This window comes from Rutidosis leptorrhynchoides, chromosome 5, assembly GCF_046630445.1.
Source record: "Rutidosis leptorrhynchoides isolate AG116_Rl617_1_P2 chromosome 5, CSIRO_AGI_Rlap_v1, whole genome shotgun sequence".
Lineage (NCBI taxonomy): Eukaryota > Viridiplantae > Streptophyta > Magnoliopsida > Asterales > Asteraceae > Rutidosis > Rutidosis leptorrhynchoides.
The window spans coordinates 401898243-401918357 of NC_092337.1; the positions used below are offsets into that span (position 1 = coordinate 401898243).

Sequence of the window (20115 nt, forward strand, 5' to 3'; positions counted from 1 at the left end):
CATTTAATAAAGCAGTTGTAAAAACAGCGCATGTATTCTCAGTCCCAAAAATGTAAAGAGTAAAAGGGAGCAAATGAACTCACCTAATGTATTTTGTAGTAAAAATACATATGACTATATTGAACAATGCAGGGTTGGCCTCGGATTCACGAACCTATATCATTAATGTATATTAACACATATATTTGTTATCGAGCATATTTATATATATTATATTCTTAGTTCATATGTTATATGTATTTAATTTGTATATATTTAAAATGATTAATATTTATACATGTAGATATCTTAGTATGTATATTAGTATTTTATCAATAATTTGTTATTTATAATATTGATAAAAATGATGTTAATAAGTTTAGTATATAATTATATGTAATATAAGTATAATATTTATTTGTTAAAAAAAATAATAATAAAAATGATAATTAAAATAATAATGATAATTAAAATAGTAATGATAGTTTTTAATAGTGTAAATTAATAATAATATTAAAAATAATAATGTTGTTATATAAAAATCATTTCAATAATAATAATAATAATAATAATAATAATAATAATAATAATAATAATAATAATAATAATAATAATAATAATAATAATAATAATAATAATTATAATAAAAATGAGAATATAAGTGTGTATACTCTTTGAAAACTTTTCTAAAAAGAATAGCACACGACAGGGCTCGAACCCGCGACCTCTGGTTCGTCACCAACACTCTTAACCATCCGTCTGTGTGTTACATTTTCTACTTTAATTACCCCTAAAATTCTTTTAACCTTTCTCTTTCTGTACTCTTCTTCTTAAACTAATATTCTGTATTTCATCATCATTTATTTTACATCATTTCCATCATCATCTAATCTATCGTTATCATAATCACTAACATCTTAACCCACATAAAATCATGATCATAATATCGCCTATCATCATAAAATCATCACCACTTTCGTTACCGTTTATCATTCATCTTCTTCTTCTTAATTCGTTAATCACCATCTTCAACAGTTCATATAATAATCACATTAAATACGAGATCACAAACACTCACTTTCCCCTGGTTTCGTAAATATTAAATTGATGCAAACAGATGGGTAGTGGCTTCAGCCCATGTTAAATTGCTAGTCCACAACAGGCCCAAAGGTTCAAGCAACCCAATTAAGATATAATTTAATTCAGCCCAATAGTCCGATGGCAATATAAAACGTCTGTCATCTACTAACAGCTGGATTCCATCGAACAATAAACAATTGACTTTACACATCGACCTTCATTGTCTATATACTGTGTAACATCATTTAAATAATAAAATCGCAAGTTGTATTGCATCCTTCTCATTATTAAAAGAAATAATAACGACTATTTTAGGAGTGTTACAATTTGTGGTGTTGTGTGTACGAAAAAAAAAGAAAAATAGCAAGCCTTTGTGTTTTTGAGGAGAGAGAGGAAGTAGAAGGTGGCGGTGGTGCTGCAACAGCATAATTAATAAGGTGGTTCGTGGTGGTTGTAAACCAAAGGAGAAAGGGTGGTCGATAGTGACGGTTACTTTCAAGGTGATCAATGGTGTTGGGTGTTCATAATTAAGAATGAGAAAGAAAGATACGGATGTCGAATGGGTGGTGTGATGGGTTTGTTTCGAACTACAATAAAAGTTGATAAGATGGCGGTTTGTTGGTGATTCATGATGCAAAGTGAAAGAACATAATAGCAGCTGTCGTATGAGGTAACAGCAATAAATTAAATGATGGTTGATTGTATTCGAACATGAATAATACCTTAGTAGTAGTTGTAGCAGGTGATCACATATAGTAGTTACAAGCACGATGATGGTTAAATTTGTGGGTTGTGGGGTTCTCGGACTATAATGGTTGTGAACAAGAACCCGGTTGGTGAAGTTCGAAGGTGGTGTTCTTGAGTTGGTTGTGATGGTTGTTTGAAGCAGAAAGAAATACTCTTAGATAATAAATGGTGAGTTTAGTAGAATAGAAAAATAGAAAGGAAGACAACTAATACATAGGTAAATGGAATCTTAAAACAAAAACAGTGAAACTGATATCTCTCAATCACAATAATAGAAGAGACATGTTTTAGTGGGTGATGTAAATGTGTAACAGAAAGAGTGTGTTTGGTGTTGATAATCCAAAAAGAGAAAAGGAGATGGGATAGATAGATGGTGATGGAAGGCGACTGTTTTGTGTTTTGAGTGATTTTCATTCGAATCAAAAACATTGAATAAGTGTATCAAATAGTTGAAGGTGTGTTAAGATATATGCATGTGTGTGTTTGTTAGATGTCGATCATGTATGTATATATGTAAGAGATAGATAATAGATGAAAAGAAAAGAGAAATATGTGAATGGTCTAAAAGAAATACATAATATATTATGTAAGCATATATACATAATATGCATAAGATGTAACAATAATTAAAATAATGTTATACTAATACTTATAAGTGTGGTAAAAAGAAGAAAACATGTAAATGCTAAAGTGATCAATCAGTAAGGTAGTAACAAAGCCACCGTACACTTGTTTATTATCGATTGGATGATATTTGAGTGTCACCGTCGTTCACTAAATAAATTCGAAACTTTAAACATATATTCAATATACTTCTTTATTATGTATAGACATGCTTTTAATAATATTTATTATATATTATTTTATTAATTCAATAATTACATCATATAATATTTCAATTTATATTTTAAATTGTTATTAAAAATATTTATGTATCTATTTACAAATAGTTATTCGTGAATCGTCGAGAGCAGTCGAAGGGTAATTTGAATATATGAACATAGTTTCCAAAATTTTCTAGACTCAACATTACATAATTAGCTTATCGTATCGAAATCATATAAAGATTAAGTTTAAATTTGATCGGAAATTCCCGGGTTGTCACAGTACCTACCCGTTAAATAAATTTCGTCCCGAAATTTGAGTGTGGTTGTCATGGCTAATACTAAAAATGTTTTCATGAAGAATGTGAGTTGATAAATAGAGTTTTATCATCATTGAGTAATATAGATAAAACGATTTATTTATTCAAAAAGTACGAATGAAGCTATCACCAAAGAGTGAAATAGGAAAGTAAAAATTCATCTTAACTTTTGACAGAGTCAGGGTTGAATTCCGGAAATCGAGGGATTTAAAGAAAATCTTTGAAATCTAAAAGATTTGATTCTTCGGCGAGTAAGGAAATTAAGATCTCTATAATTAAATACGATGATCTACCTCGATTACTCTGTCTGATATTTCCATTATAAATTAAACTCTTCCGTTCCATTATTCTCACCATTCCTATATTTTTTTTTTTTTTTACATCCAAAAGATCGTAAAAATGCTTCATCCTATTCTAATCCTTGATATTTTCCTAATTATCATTTATGTCATCCTTCTTTTCAATCTTCTACCAGAAAGATTTGGTTACTTCTACTATTACCTTGGGATGATACTGTTCTTAATTCTACCGTGTCTTTTTGTTGCTATTCTTATTAATATTCACGGTTTGTAACCTCCGTGTTGTTATTGGGCTTAATATTTTCTCTTATATTTTGGAGCTCTTTGCCTTTTTATTAACCTCCCGACCTCTAGTAAAGCGAGTAACGGTCCAGAATTCATAAGTATGGAATTTTGGATAAACATCATGTTCTAAATTTTGGATAAACATCATGTTCTAAATAAGAAAGAATGTATTAGCACGATTTGATTTATCAAATTACCAGAATCACTGATAATAGAACTATCAAGAATATATTTTCTTGATATGTTCAGAAGTTAATCAGAATGAAAAAGTTATGTAACATTACACATGATGATGTTATAATCTGTGAATCATCATGTTCCATTTAGAAACTCAGCATGACTTACTGTAATATAATCACGTTGATCAAGTGTCATTATATTATACTAACTCATGCATCGGTTCCCAACATTACTTCAATAACATTCATATTTTAAGCTCGAAAGTTTACAGAATATAGAAACTAACAGTTTCTATATGATGTAACACTGATAGCACGAAGAGATAAATAATTTCAGATAAGAATAGTTATGAAAATATCTTCAGAAATATGGAGGATATTTATAATGAAAGATACGATGATATCTTGAAATTTCTAATATCGAAGGATGGTGAAGAAAATTTGTCCGCAAGAGTTTGGAGTCAAAAGCAAGGTATTCGTTAATGACTTCAGCAGGTACTGAATCATTTAGATTCTTTGAAGTCAAACTTATTCTTTGTGATTTGTCCACGGCTTCCTTCATAGTTTGCTCAATCAGTTTTTCAGTTTCAAACTTTTTCTGAGCTTTGCCAACCTACAATTCTTTATCATCAACTTCCGACGATTAAGGTCGTTTACGGTTGTCTACGGTTTCTGCTGCTTCATTCAGCTTTTTCAACATTCAGAGTATTTGATTTGTAGACTGAGTGCTTTTCAGGATTTCAGATGAAAGATCATAATTCTAAGAGATAAATGTTATATGTTTACATATAACTGTTGATGTGGAAACGTTGCGAGGCTCACAATACAGATTTGCTGATTCCCAGTAATTGGTATGGCAATTCTCGTTACCAGATGCGAATGAGAATATGATGAGACTTCAATAGATAAATGTAGTGATTTGTCGGAGGGATTTAAGCCCAAAGAGCAACAAGGTTGCTGGTACGTCTGCGGGTAATAAGATTAAATATAAAAGGTTCCTCGGTAACAATAAAAGAGTTCGCATATATATCAAAGTTATAATAAAGTTGTTTCGAATGAAAAGTCGAAGTTGTCTTGCTGGAGCTGTGACAAAATTGACTATTTTGAAAAAGAACTGCAGAGTTATTTTGGGTAATAATAACACTAAAGGAATTGGCACAACTACGTGTTAAACGTTTACTCAGTTTTCGAGAGTTTTTCAGGTGTATAACTATATGCATAAATCTTTCCTTCTGTAGATGAAGTGTCATTGGTTCATCCTCTCGATTGAGGTGTTTTCAAGAATCATGAAAGGTTTGAACGCAGAATGTAATCGTGAAGATACAATTGATGTTTAAGACGAAATCAAGTGGCAACTTGAAGAATTATTTAGTTTCATATGTTATAATCAATATTTTAATTCCTTTTAATTGTCCAATGTTATTAGTCCACAGTTGACAGTCCAATAATTCATATATAGTTTAATATATAATATTCGAATTAATTAATACGTGTCGTGACCCGTATACGTCTCAGACTCGATCACAACTCAAACTATATATATTATTATAGAATCAACCTCAACCCTGTATAGAGAACTCAATCATTACTGCATATAGAGTGTCTATGGTTATTCCAAATAATATATATAGATGCGTCGATATGATATGTCAAAACCTTGTATACGTGTCCCGATATTTAAAGTGCGTAAAATTAAATATAGAAATTAAATGACGATAAATTAAATTGCGATAATTAAATTGCGATAAATAAAATGCGATAAATAAATTGCCATAAATAAATTGCGATAAATAAAAGATAATACGGAATTAACAGTTAGCTAGGAACAGTTAGCGTGGATTCTTAACAAAATTGCTCATAGTTAATTGTTTGTTTCTAACAAATTTTATTTTGTCCAATGTTTTCTTCATTATGCCACTTGTTGGATTCTGATAAATCAAAATCCAAATATGAAATTGAATGAAAATGGTTATTCTACGGTGAACGGATACGTATATCTGTGGGTGTAAGTAGGATAGTAAATGACTGTTGAATTAGATTCTAAGGATATACAATGTATCTTATTAATGTGAAATCTAAATATTTCTTGGGTATTACCTACCCGTTAAAATATTTTCACCATTAATCGTTTGTACAAAAGAATTTTTAATTACAATCTTTATGAAAATATACTTACATATATATTCTCTTCAGATGTAATCATGGATTTAATGAGTCAATATGACATTAAACTCATTTGATTTACCGTTAGAATAAGAATATATAATCTCTAAAACATTAGAGATTACATAATCGCCATGTCGAATGAAGATAAATGATGTATATCGATACGTAGAACGATGATTATACTCGAGGTATAGAATGAGATGCTGAAGTTTGTGCTTCAGATGTTGTTGTTGATGGTACTGGTGTTACCGGTGCTGTTGCTGAAGCTGGTAGGTTTTGCACCTCGTTTTCCAGATTGATTATTCGAGTGCGAAGTTCGTTGACTTCTTCCATTATTTCGGGATGATTGTTGGTAGGAACGAGCAAATGAATAAGGTTTAGAATTTTAGCTAGAATATAATCGTGGCGAGATATTCGGAAAATGAGGGTGAAAATAGTGTTTCGGACTGGTTCGCTGGTAAGTGCTTCGGGTTCTTTGTCAAGAGAGCAATTTGGTTGGTGGAAAGGATCGCCTTCTTCTCGTCTCCATCGGTTAAGTCAACTACGAACCCATCAGATGGATTGGGGACGGCGGATTGGTTGCTCCATTCCGGTTACACTGCTTTCGGAGTTCGAGTGAAAATCCATATCGGAATAGCTGTCGGAATAACTATCGGAATAGCTACCGGAATCTAAGGGACTCGAACTGGTTGAGGGATTCATCTTGTACGATCAGATGAAGGATTTTCGATAAGAAATAGATTATAGGATGTATATTAGTACCCTGCAATACATAATTTACATATGCATATATAATACTAAAATCCCATAAGTTACGGAGGAATTTACAGAAGCTGTCAAGGAAAAGTCTACAGTAACATATACGCTAAGATATGAATTTATCTATACACAGTCTATGCAATAGAGGTAGTAAGACGTGTCTATACTTAGAATGATAAGCAAATGATTCCCTAAGAATGATAATCAGGTAATTTTCGACACGAAATGATAAGCAAAACTTTTGGCATGCAGACACGGTCGAAGTCCAGACCCACTAATGCATCTAAACAACTATCAGTTAGACACACTAATGCAAGACCTGGTTCGCTAAGACCACCGCTCTGATACCAACTATGATGCCCCGACCTAATCCATCTGGACGAATACATTACAATTGATTTCATCGCGAGGTACTTGACCTCTATATGATACATTTTACAAACATTGCATTCGTTTTTAAAAGACAAACTTCCTTTACATCGAAAGTTGACGACATGCATACCATTTCATAATATATCCAACTATAATTGACTTAATAATAATCATGATGAACTTGACGACTCGATTGCAACGTCTTTCGAAATATGTCATGAATGACTCCAAGTAATATCCTTAAAATGAGCTAATGCACAGCGGAAGATTTCTTTCATACCTGAGAATAAACATGCTTTCAAGTGTCAACCAAAAAGTTGGTGAGTTCATAGGTTTATCATAAAACAATAAAATTCATCATTTTGATAGACCACAAGATTTAAATGCGGCATGGTACAAATGGGCCCGAATTCTACACCCACCTGTAATGTACATGCGATATCTTTTAAATACAGTACACTTTTCTCGTATACGAAATCATCTTACATAAATCTTAGTAACCGTACACATATCTTGTGCACAAAAAAATAACATACACATAACCTGTATATAAAAATCATTCTCTCGATACATAATTCATTCGAGGAATGTTTTTGCTTGTGTCTATCTCGTCAAACATTTATAAAAGTATTTCATGTATTCGCAGGTCAAAAGGTATTTCAAAAGCATTTAATAAAGCAGTTGTAAAAACAGCGCATGTATTCTCAGTCCCAAAAATGTAAAGAGTAAAAGGGAGCAAATGAACTCACCTAATGTATTTTGTAGTAAAAATACATATGACTATATTGAACAATGCAGGGTTGGCCTCGGATTCACGAACCTATATCATTAATGTATATTAACACATATATTTGTTATCGAGCATATTTATATATATTATATTCTTAGTTCATATGTTATATGTATTTAATTTGTATATATTTAAAATGATTAATATTTATACATGTAGATATCTTAGTATGTATATTAGTATTTTATCAATAATTTGTTATTTATAATATTGATAAAAATGATGTTAATAAGTTTAGTATATAATTATATGTAATATAAGTATAATATTTATTTGTTAAAAAAAATAATAATAAAAATGATAATTAAAATAATAATGATAATTAAAATAGTAATGATAGTTTTTAATAGTGTAAATTAATAATAATATTAAAAATAATAATGTTGTTATATAAAAATCATTTCAATAATAATAATAATAATAATAATAATAATAATAATAATAATAATAATAATAATAATAATAATAATAATAATAATAATAATAATAATAATAATAATAATAATAATAATAATAATAATAATTATAATAAAAATGAGAATATAAGTGTGTATACTCTTTGAAAACTTTTCTAAAAAGAATAGCACACGACAGGGCTCGAACCCGCGACCTCTGGTTCGTCACCAACACTCTTAACCATCCGTCTGTGTGTTACATTTTCTACTTTAATTACCCCTAAAATTCTTTTAACCTTTCTCTTTCTGTACTCTTTTTCTTAAACTAATATTCTGTATTTCATCATCATTTATTTTACATCATTTCCATCATCATCTAATCTATCGTTATCATAATCACTAACATCTTAACCCACTTAAAATCATGATCATAATATCGCCTATCATCATAAAATCATCACCACTTTCGTTACCGTTTATCATTCATCTTCTTCTTCTTAATTCATTAATCACCATCTTCAACAGTTCATATAATAATCACATTAAATACGAGATCACAAACACTCACTTTCCCCTGGTTTCGTAAATATTAAATTGATGCAAACAGATGGGTAGTGGCTTCGGCCCATGTTAAATTGCTAGTCCACAACAGGCCCAAAGGTTCAAGCAACCTAATTAAGATATAATTTAATTCAGCCCAATAGTCCGATGGCAATATAAAACGTCGGTCATCTACTAACAGTTGGATTCCATCGAACAATAAACAATTGACTTTACACATCGACCTTCGTTGTCTATATACTGTGTAACATCATTTAAATAATAAAATCACAAGTTGTATTGCATCCTTCTCATTATTAAAAGAAATAATAACGACTATTTTAGGAGTGTTACAATTTGTGGTGTTGTGTGTACGAAAAAGAAAGAAAAACAGCAAGCCTTTGTGTTTTTGAGGAGAGAGAGGAAGTAGAAGGTGGCGGTGGTGCTGCAATAGCATAATTGATAAGGTGGTTCGTGGTGGTTGTAAACCAAAGGAGAAAGGGTGGTCGATAGTGACGGTTACTTTCAAGGTGATCAATGGTGTTGGGTGTTCATAATTAAGAATGAGAAAGAAAGATACAGATGTCGAATGGGTGGTGTGATGGGTTTGTTTCGAACTACAATAAAAGTTGATAAGATGGCGGTTTGTTGGTGATTCATGATGCAAAGTGAAAGAACATAATAGCAGCTTTCGTATGAGGTAACAGCAATAAATTAAATGATGGTTGATTGTAGTCGAACATGAATAATACCTTAGTAGTAGTTGTAGCAGGTGATCACATATAGTAGTTACAAGCACGATGATGGTTAAATTTGTGGGTTGTGGGGTTCTCGGACTATAATGGTTGTGAACAAGAACCCGGTTGGTGAAGTTCGAAGGTGGTGTTCTTGAGTTGGTTGTGATGGTTGTTTAAAGCAGAAAGAAATACTCTTAGATAATAAATGGTGAGTTTAGTCGAATAGAAAAATAGAAAGGAAGACAACTAATACATAGGTAAATAGAATCTTAAAACAAAAACAGTGAAACTAATATCTCTCAATCACAATAATAGAAGAGACATGTTTTAGTTGGTGATGTAAATGTGTAACAGAAATAGTGTGTTTGGTGTTGATAATCCAAAAAGAGAAAAGGAGATGGGATAGATAGATGGTGATGGAAGGCGACTGTTTTGTGTTTTGAGTGATTTTCATTCGAATCAAAAACATTGAATAAGTGTATAAAATAGTTGAAGGTGTGTTAAGATATATGCATGTGTGTGTTTGTTAGATGTCGATCATGTATGTATATATGTAAGAGATAGATAATAGATGAAAAGAAAAGAGAAATATGTGAATGGTCTAAAAGAAATACATAATATATACATAATATATTATGTAAGCATATATACATAATATGCATAAGATGTAACAATAATTAAAATAATGTTATACTAATACTTATAAGTGTGGTAAAAAGAAGAAAACATGTAAATGCTAAAGTGATCAATCAGTAATGTAGTAGCAAAGCCACCGTACACTTGTTTATTATTGATTGGATGATATTTGAGTGTCACCGTCGTTCACTAAATAAATTCGAAACTTTAAACATATATTCAATATACTTCTTTATTATGTATAGACATGCTTTTAATAATATTTATTATATATTATTTTATTAATTCAATAATTACATCATATAATATTTCAATTTATATTTTAAATTGTTATTAAAAATATTTATGTATCTATTTACAAATAGTTATTCGTGAATCGTCGAGAGCAGTCGAAGGGTAATTTGAATAAATGAACATAGTTTCCAAAATTTTCTAGACTCAACATTACATAATTAGCTTATCGTATCGAAATCATATAAAGATTAAGTTTAAATTTGATCGGAAATTCCCGGGTTGTCACATACGAGTTATTGTTTGGCCCATTTGGATTGTAAAGAATGTTTTGATTTCGATTGAAGTTTGGCCTTGGCGGTTGATAATTATTCTGATAATTATTTTCCGGCCTTTGGTTCATGTAGGAAACATTCTCTCGTTGTTCCATGGTTTTCTCAATGTGACAATCTTTCATTAAGTGTGGTCCACCGCATTGCTCACAACTGATTCGTATTGCGTGAATATCTTTAGTCATCTTTTCCATTCGTCTTTCAAAAGCATCTATTTTTACGGAAACGGAATCAAAGTCATGGCTAGAATCGGCTCTAGCCGCTTTAGATGAACGAAAGATATCTTTTTCTTGGTGCCACTCATGCGAGTGGGAGGCTGTGTTATCAATGATTTTGTGAGCTTCGGTTGAGGTTTTCTGCATAATGGAACCACCAGCTGCTGTGTCGATGTCTTTTCGTGTAGCGACGTCGACACCTTGGTAGAATATTTGTACTATTTGATAAGTATCTAAACAGTGCTGAGGACATCCTCTCAACAACTTTCCAAATCTTGTCCATGCCTCATATAGAGTTTCATTTGGCTTCTGCGTAAATGTAATAATTTCTCCTTGAAGTCTCACGGCTTTGGATGCCGGAAAGAATTGTTTAAGAAATTTTTCAACTAAGACATCCCATGTATCAATCGCCCCTTCAGGTAACGATTCTAACCAATCTTTGGCTTCTCCCTTTAAAGTCCAGGGAAATAACATGAGATAGATCTGTTCATCCTCAACTTCTCTGATTTTAAATAGAGTACAGATCCTATTAAGGGTTCGAAGATGTTCATTTGGATCTTCTTTTGGCGTACCACTATATTGGCATTGATTAGTTACCATGTGTAGGATTTGTCCTTTGATTTCATAATCTGACGCATTAATGTTTGGCTTAATAATGGCGTGTCCTTGGCCTGTACGTGTGGCTCTCATTCGATCTTCCATACTTAGAGGTTCTGTTACTTCCATAATTGAAATTGTTGAATACGAATCATTAGAGGACTCTGATTTAACGGTTTGTGGTTCAGGAGGAATGATTAGTGGTTCAGGATCTTGGAATTGTCCTTGAATATCCTCCGGGTTCTCGGTAGTGAAGTCGGGTTCAAAAAATGGATTATCGAAAATTTGAATTGGAGTACTTTGTCGACTAGATGACGATTCTAAAGAAAAATCAACGGCGACAATATTGGCTAGAAGTCTTGATCGGGTTACAGGAGGTGAACATATGAAAGGTGGTGAACGGTTTGCTCGGTGTATTCACTGAATATCCTATTAGTTATAAAAGATAAAAATTATATAAATTATCAAATTAATAGACTTTTCTGATTTTGCCCACGTTTTGAATAGCCAATAGATGCAGCAGGTAGCCAGGACCCTTTAATTCGGAAGCCCACAACTCTCCACTAAAAAATCCAACTATTACTACGAACCAGAAAATTTTGGATGTCTATCAATTTAACCGCTTAAAATAATTTTTCGTTTTGAAATTTTAGAGAAGAAATAGAAAAAATTCTAAGTCCTAAAAACTAGAGCGTCGAGAAATAAGAAAGAAAAAGAGTGCGTCGAAAAACGTCGAAAAATAAATGGTCGAAAAATAATAAAAAGAACGTAGCGCGTCGAAACTTAAAAGTCTAAAAACTAAGAATTAAAAGTTGCGTCTAAAGGTATTAAAGCTTAAAAGGAATTCTATATCCAAAACGGCAATAACTTAAAAAGTACTAAAATCTTAAAACGGCGTCGCAAAATTCTAAAGCACCTAAATTTTAATCTAAAGAAAAAGCACTTAAGTGATTTTACGGCAAAGTCTAAAAATCTAGAGCTACTATGGCAAAATACTAGATTAAAACTAATTACGAACGAAAAATTATAAAATTACGCTTTAACTAATAAAAAGATACAAAATAAAAAAAATAAAACTTAAAGTTATAAAAATACAATTTTATAAAAATATTATTTTTATATTATTTATTTTATAAAAGTATTAATTTTATAAATAATAAAACTAATTAAAACTTAATATTACAAATTAAATAATAAAACTAAAACTAATATTAAAAACTAATTAAATAATTAAACCTTAATTAGGCAACAACAACAACGTAACCCAATACCACATGAGTGGTGTATGGGGGAGGTGAGATGTAGACAATCCTTCCCCTATCCGAGAATAAAGACAAGTCATTTCTCCACCCAGAGTGAAAACACTCTCAAGAGTAGAGAAAGTCATCTCTCTCTTTATTCGACGGATAAAGAGATTGCTTCCGAGAGGACCTCCGACCTTTAAGTAGGAAAAAGTTTTTTTTTTTTTTAAAATAGACGCCATAATATAGGGATAATAATAATAAGATAACAAATATACTAATAATAATAATAATATAGGGATAATAATAATAATAAAAATAGTAATAGTAATAATAATAATAATAATAATAATAATAATAATAATAATAATAATAATAATAATATTATTATTATTATTATTATTATTATTATTATTATTATTATTATTATTATTATTATTATTATTATTATTATTATTATAGTAATAAAAAGAATGAGAATAAAAATAAGGATCCTAATAAAAAAACAAGTAAAAATAATAAAATAACATAAAAGGATGTAGCCCTAATCGACTATTCTAATTCTAGCCCTCCACGCACCCCTATCAGAAGTCATGTCCTCAGTCAACGAAAGCTCCCTCATTTCGAGCCTAAGTCTATCCATCCACTTACGTGTAGGTCTACACCTTCTCCTTACGCCATCGACCGTGAATGCCTCGACTCTCCTAACCGGGGCAATACGTGGTCGCCTCATCACATGCCCAAACCATCGAAACTGTTCTTCCCTTAGCTTGTCGATGATGCTACTGACTCCAAGGTTTTCCCTAAACACACCATTCGGGATCCTATCTAACATAGTTTTACCACACATCCACCTAAGCATCCTCATTTCTGCTACTTCCATCCTTCTCTCTTGGGCCTTCGTCATTCGCCAACATTCTGATCCGTACAACATGGCAGGTCTAATAGCTACTTTAAAGAATTTCCCTTTCAATTTGAGCGGTATCTTCATGTCGCACAAGACACCTTTTGCAGCTCTCCACTTCAACCAACCTACCTTAATACGATGAGTCACATCTTCGTCTATCCTCCCCGATTTGTGGAGGACCGAACCTAAATATCTAAAAGACTCTTGTGGGTGCAAGATCTGGTCCCCAATGCTGATAATCCCTCCACCATTTAGTTCATCTTCAGTCCTACTGAATTAGCACCTAAGATATTCTGTCTTTTATCTGCTGATCCGTAACCCATTTTGTTCTAAGGTCTCCCACCATTGTTCTAGTCTTCTGTTAAGCTCATCCTTTGATTCTGATACAAGCACGATATCATCGCAAAAATCAGACACCAAGGGATGTTCTCTTGTATTCCTCGAGACAGCTCGTCGAGAATCAAAACGAAAAGGAAAGGACTAAGGGCTGATCCCTGGTGCAAGCCTACTTCTATCGGGAAATACTATGTGTTTCCCACAGGCATCCTGACACAGGACTTCGCCCCATCGTACATATCCATAATAGCTCTAATATATCTACTTGGGATACCCCAAACATTAAGTGTCTTCCAAATCAGCTTTCGCAGTACGCTATCATAGGCCTTTTCTAAGTCTAGGAAGACCATCTCTAGACCCTTTTGTTTCTCCCTATACTTCTCCATAACGCTTCTTAAAATATGAATTGCCTCCATCGAAGAGCGCCCTGGCATGAAGCCAAATTGGTTTTCTGAAACCGTAGTTTCGCGTCGAAGTCTAGTCTCAATCACTCTCTCTCAAAGCTTCATAGTATGACTAAGTAATTTTATGCCTCTATAATTACCGCAGATTTAGGCATCCCCTTTATTTTTGTAAATAGGGATAATCTCGCTAAGTCTCCATTCCGTAGGCATTTTATAACTTCTAAGTGTCTTATTGAAAAGACACGTCAACCACCTGACACCATCCTCGCCAAGGCACCGCCACACCTCTATTGGGATCTGGTCTGGTCCTACAGCTTTGTTTCTACCCATCTTTCGTAGTGCCGAACTTACTTTTTCCTGACTGATTCTCCTACAGAAATTGTTGTTCCGGAATTGTCCTATTCCCAAGTCCTGCGGAACCTCTTGGCGCCCAGGTCCTTCACCCACGAAAAGAGATGAGAAATACCCTTCCCATATTTTCCTAATTTCTTCTTCCTTCACTATGGTTTGACCGGCTTCATCCTTAATAAACTTGATGTTATCTATATCCCTCCTCCTACGCTCCCTAGCTTTTGCAATCCTGTAAATATCATTTGCTCCTTCTTTAGAGTCTAGTTTCCTATACAAGTCTTCATACGCTTTATCTTTTACACGGGCAACGACCTTCTTCGCTTCTCTGTTGGCTTCTTTATACCTCTCTTCTGCCGTAGTTCTATCATCACGTGTCCCGTCCCGGCATGTAATGAGCTCCCTAAACCTTGGTTGCTTAAGCGCGACTTTGGTTTGAACCTCATCACTAATCCACCATGATTATCTATTAGACTTATGTCCTCTCGATGTCCCTACTGCCATACCTAAGGTTTCCTTGGCAACATCCCTAATAGCAGATGCCATCCTATTCCACATCTAATCTGCGTCCACTTGAGTAATGGTATCCATTCCTGCCTCTACTCTTTCCAACACTGACGCTTTAAAAGTTTTAACTTTCCCTTCAATCGGATTCTTCCAAAGGATCCTAGGTTGGACAGGTCTCACTCTCTTAGTAACCCGCCTCTGCAGAACCAAGTCCATGACCAATAATCTGTGTTGGGTGGAACAAGTCCAGGTAGTTAGGGCTCTACAATCTCTGCAAGCTCTAAGGTCCCCTTTGCGAAGCATCAAATAGTCAATCTGGGTACTATGTCCCCCACTGTGGAAAGTAGCTAGTTGTGCTTCCGTCTTCCTAAAGAAAGAGTTTGCAACAACCAGATCGTGAGCAACAGCAAATTCGAGAATAGAGCGTCCTTCTTCATTCCGAACTCCGTACCCAAAGCCCCCATGGACACCCGTATATCCGTCCGAGATCATTCCTATATGACCATTAAGGTCTCCCCCAATAACCAATCGATGGTCATCGGGGCAACTCCTCACAACTTCATCTAACGCTTCCCAAAAGCGACTTTTTTCATCATCTCCTAAACCAGCATGAGGTGCGTAGGTGCAAATGACCATGTAAGTCTCCTCCTGGATAACTACCCTAACCGACATAATCCTATCGCTACACCTATCCACACCCACAATATTATCCTTATATAGGGGTCCTATAAGGATCCCTACCCCGTTTCTAGCTACTCTAGAACCCGAGAACCACAACCTGTAGTCGTCAATGTCAACCGCCTCTTCACCCCTCCATCTGGTCTCTTGAACACAATATGTCTACATTACTCTTAAGTAACGTATCTACAAGTTCACAGGATTTGCTAGTCAAAGTTCCTACATTCCAACTACCTACTCTAATCCTAACGCGAGTATCTCTACTCCCTCTAGACCTACCCGCCCCTAAACCCTAATTAGGGTTACTAATAATAATAATTATTAATACTCCGTAATTAATTCAGTACCATGATCAGACCTGACGTATCAGAATAGGCCATGCGGTCACATGGTTTTAACTCTTCTGGGCCATGCGATCTCATGGGTTATGGATCCAGGCCAGCTGATGGGCTGCTACAGTTGGGCCCTATTATTTTTACTTATTATTATTTTTTTTAATTTTCTTTTTTTAATTTATATGTAATAAAAACTTATATATAAAAAAATTTTACTTATTAATCTTAATTTTTAACAAACGAAAAATAAAAATATAAACTTTTTAATTTAAATACTTAAAAATATAGAAATAACTATTTTTTATTTTTTTTAACAAAAATAGATTAAAAACTTAATATACTTTTTTTATAGCGTTTCGCTTCGGTGCCCCGGCAGCGGCGCCAAAATCTTGATGTGCGCAGAGGCGTATATGAAATAGTTATATTTTTACTACGAAATACTATGAAATATGATACAAGTTTTATTTATTTATATAGATGGGATATACCTAAACCTTGCTACAACACTTATAGGCAGTGTACCTAATCGTAGAGTAGTGTAGTTTTTAGTAAGTCCGGTTCGTTCCACAGGGAGCTAGCTGAGTTCAACGCTATATTTTTATTGACTATTTTTATATAAAAATATATATAATTATATATAGTAATATTATTATAAAAGGAGGTTTTTACCGTTTAATGACCGGTTTGTCGATTTTAAATAAAGCGTAAAGATAAATGACGATAATATGAATGACAGAATTTAAATTGCGATAAAGTAAATTGCAGTAATTAAAATGACAGTAAATAAAGTTACGATGAAATATGAAATAAAAGTATTATGCTTATTTAAACTTCCGTAATCATGATGTTTGACGTTTTGATTTTAATTAATTGTTACCCGGGTTAATTGTCCTTTGTCCTGTTTATTTGATACCTATCTGGTTTTTGTCCATAATAGTCCATCGGTCATAATTATAAAATGCTCGTCAAATTAACCTTATTCCCGAAGTCAAATATTCCAACTAATTAGGGATTCGAACTGTAACAAGGTTTTAATACTTTGTTTAATGATTACACCAGGTTATCGACTGCGTGTAATCTAAGGTTTTAATACTTTGTTAACAATTACACCAATTATCTTTGTATGTAATCCACCCCTGTTTTAATGAGATATGAATATTAATTTACCCACTTGATCAGAATGAATAATCAATTACCCAACCCGAATAATTAATTAAATGATCGTAAAAGATGTCGTATAAACGTCACTAAATAGAACATACATAATCATTTTAATAATTATTAGATTAACTAATTTGAAGATAGGTTCGACAGATTCCAAAGAGTTGTCACTCGATTAGACAATACCCCATATCTATTAATAGTCAATAGTCCAATGTCCACAAATGTCGGTCTTTTATCCAAACCTTAATTATGGTACAAAATCTAATAACCCAATCTTAATTTTTAGTCCAACATCACGATTACTTTGTCTTAAATAAGCATAATAATAACTTAGTTACGAGACATTAATTTAAAAAGGAAGAACATAGCCTACAGTGGTGATTAATCGCGTAGCGTTGCACGGACAGAATTTCAACTTAAAACTCGTAAAATATTCTTAAAATAACCTTATTATTATTAACTTAAAATTAAAATTAAATTATAAATATATATATATATATATATATATATATATATATATATATATATATATATATATATATATATATATATATATATATATATATATATTTACGTTACATAGAAAGGAAAAGAAAAAGGTATCTTTTACTCGTCGAAAAAATGCTGAATTTATAGGACCTGGCCAGGTTTTTGGCTTCATGCGATCGCATGAAAAATGGTCTTCCTGGCCATGCGATCGCATGGCCAGCTGGATCAGGCCACCTACTTTTGTTTTCTAGTTTTGCCGACATTTTATTAATATATAATTTTAAGAATTATTTATATATTATATTATATTTATGTGCATAGTTGACTTGTAATTTTAGCTCCGTTGCGTCGCGCGTTGATAGTTGGCTCAGGTCCCGGTTCCGGATTTTCGAACGTCCTTTCGTACGCGGAGATATTTTGTATTTTGCGTTCCGCGGCTCGTACTCTTGTAATTTTTAGACGTTTCTTATCAATAAATGGAACCACTTGAATTATATCTTGTACATTTGAGCTTTTTGGTCATTTGCGTCTTTAAATCGCCATTTTCTTCTTTTGCCTTCGCACTTATTTATTTAAACGAATATTACATAAAAATAGAACAATTACAACTAAAAGCTTTATATATTGGAAGGATATTGTGCCTAAATATATGTGCATTTGGAGCACTATCAATGCTACATCAAGGACAATCTTCCCCCTTGCCCGTAATGCTGTGATAATCGCTTTCCATAGGAACGTCTTTCATATCCCACCGTGGCCGTAGACAAAAACCAACTCGCTTTGTTGACTATGCGACCCGTTTATTACCAAGTCATACACTTGTTTCTGCTTGCCATTCAGGCTACGCTCCAGTTCCACCCGCTGATTATTAAGGGATTCACGGTCGTAATTCTTCTCTTCCATAATCAGCCGGTTATAAAGATCCAACAACAGGTTTGGTGGTAGATCTAGTAACCCATACTCTGATATTCATTTTACAGACTGGTTCAAAAGGATTTCGCCCTCGTACAGCACATAATTATGAAGGTCTTCATTATTGATGTGAAATTTTGGCATGTTTAGAGAGGCAGCAACACGCAGGGGTATATCATCAGCCATCAATTTCCAATGCTTTTCCCAAAGCTCCACCGGATTTGTCGCATCACAGTAACCCAAAATCTGGGCAAAAAGCGAGCAAAGTTCAGACGAACTTGCCGATGTCGATGCTTCTTCGAGTGCAGTGGCCCACTCTTTATCATCGCCAAGAAGGCCAACAGCTTCACATGCAGATCAGTATGTATGATGCACCACTTCATTGACGGTTCTAATATCTTTAAAACTTGTACATCCTTTATGAAAAAATATAATCAAACATTAAAGCAGGTAACATATATATACATATACTATCAAGTTGAATTAAAAACATGAATGGAAAGCAGAAATAAGTGTATGACTTGGTAATAAACGCGTGGTATAGTCAACATCTACGTAGTCAAAAACAGTGGATGAGATAAAGTGTGCAGCCGTTGCCACCATTGCAACCGCCAACGGCGACCGTCATTATTTCGAATCACCTATGGATATTCAAATCACCGGGTGGCCGCCCAAATGTCATCCAGTGTCTACCTCATAATCACTTGACGCCAAGTGGTCTAACTCATAGTCTACTTTAGTGGTCTAACTCATAGTCCACACACCCGATGTATGCATACATACATATAACTATTACACTCACCTTGTATCTTCTTATGGCTCTAGTTATTGACTCGACAGCAAGCGTCGATTTATTGGCGACTTGACTGACTCTTAGAGCCTAAATTAAATTTCAGGCAGGATTTAAAACCCATGGAAATTTGATTTTACAATTTTCATGGCGTCTCAATTTTATTTATTTTTTCCAAAAAAATTTCCTACTTATTGACCGGAGGTCCACTCGGAAGCAATCTCTCTATCCGTTGAATAGAGAGAGAAATGACTTTCTCTACTTTTGGGAGTGTTTTCACTCTGGGTGGAGAAATGACTTGTCTTTATTCTCGAATAGGGGAATAATTGTCTACATCTCACCTCCCCCATACACCAATTATGTGGTATTGGGTTTTGTTGTTGTTGTTGTTGTTGTACTCACCTTATATCTTCTAATGATACAATTCCCGAATTCCGAGAGTCGTCAATGTAATCGACCTATTACATTAAATCAAAAATGATAAGCTAAAAAATTTCTATTTATCTAATCACCACACACCT

At 33.2% G+C, this 20115-nt stretch overlaps 2 protein-coding genes across 2 annotated transcripts; both read right to left on the minus strand.

Annotated features, from left to right (window-relative positions):
* Positions 1–14518: 14518 nt before the first annotated feature.
* Positions 14519–15265, minus strand: LOC139849884 (uncharacterized). Its single transcript, XM_071839498.1, has 2 exons — positions 15226–15265; positions 14519–15147 (listed from the first exon to the last, which is right to left on the minus strand). The coding sequence occupies exons 1-2, from the start codon at positions 15263–15265 to the stop codon at positions 14519–14521; spliced, it is 669 nt and encodes a 222-aa protein (XP_071695599.1).
* Positions 15266–15277: 12 nt separating this feature from the next.
* On the minus strand, positions 15278–18795 carry LOC139849885 (uncharacterized). Its single transcript, XM_071839499.1, has 2 exons — positions 18700–18795; positions 15278–16066 (listed from the first exon to the last, which is right to left on the minus strand). The coding sequence occupies exons 1-2, from the start codon at positions 18793–18795 to the stop codon at positions 15278–15280; spliced, it is 885 nt and encodes a 294-aa protein (XP_071695600.1).
* Between the last annotated feature and the right edge of the window lie 1320 nt (positions 18796–20115).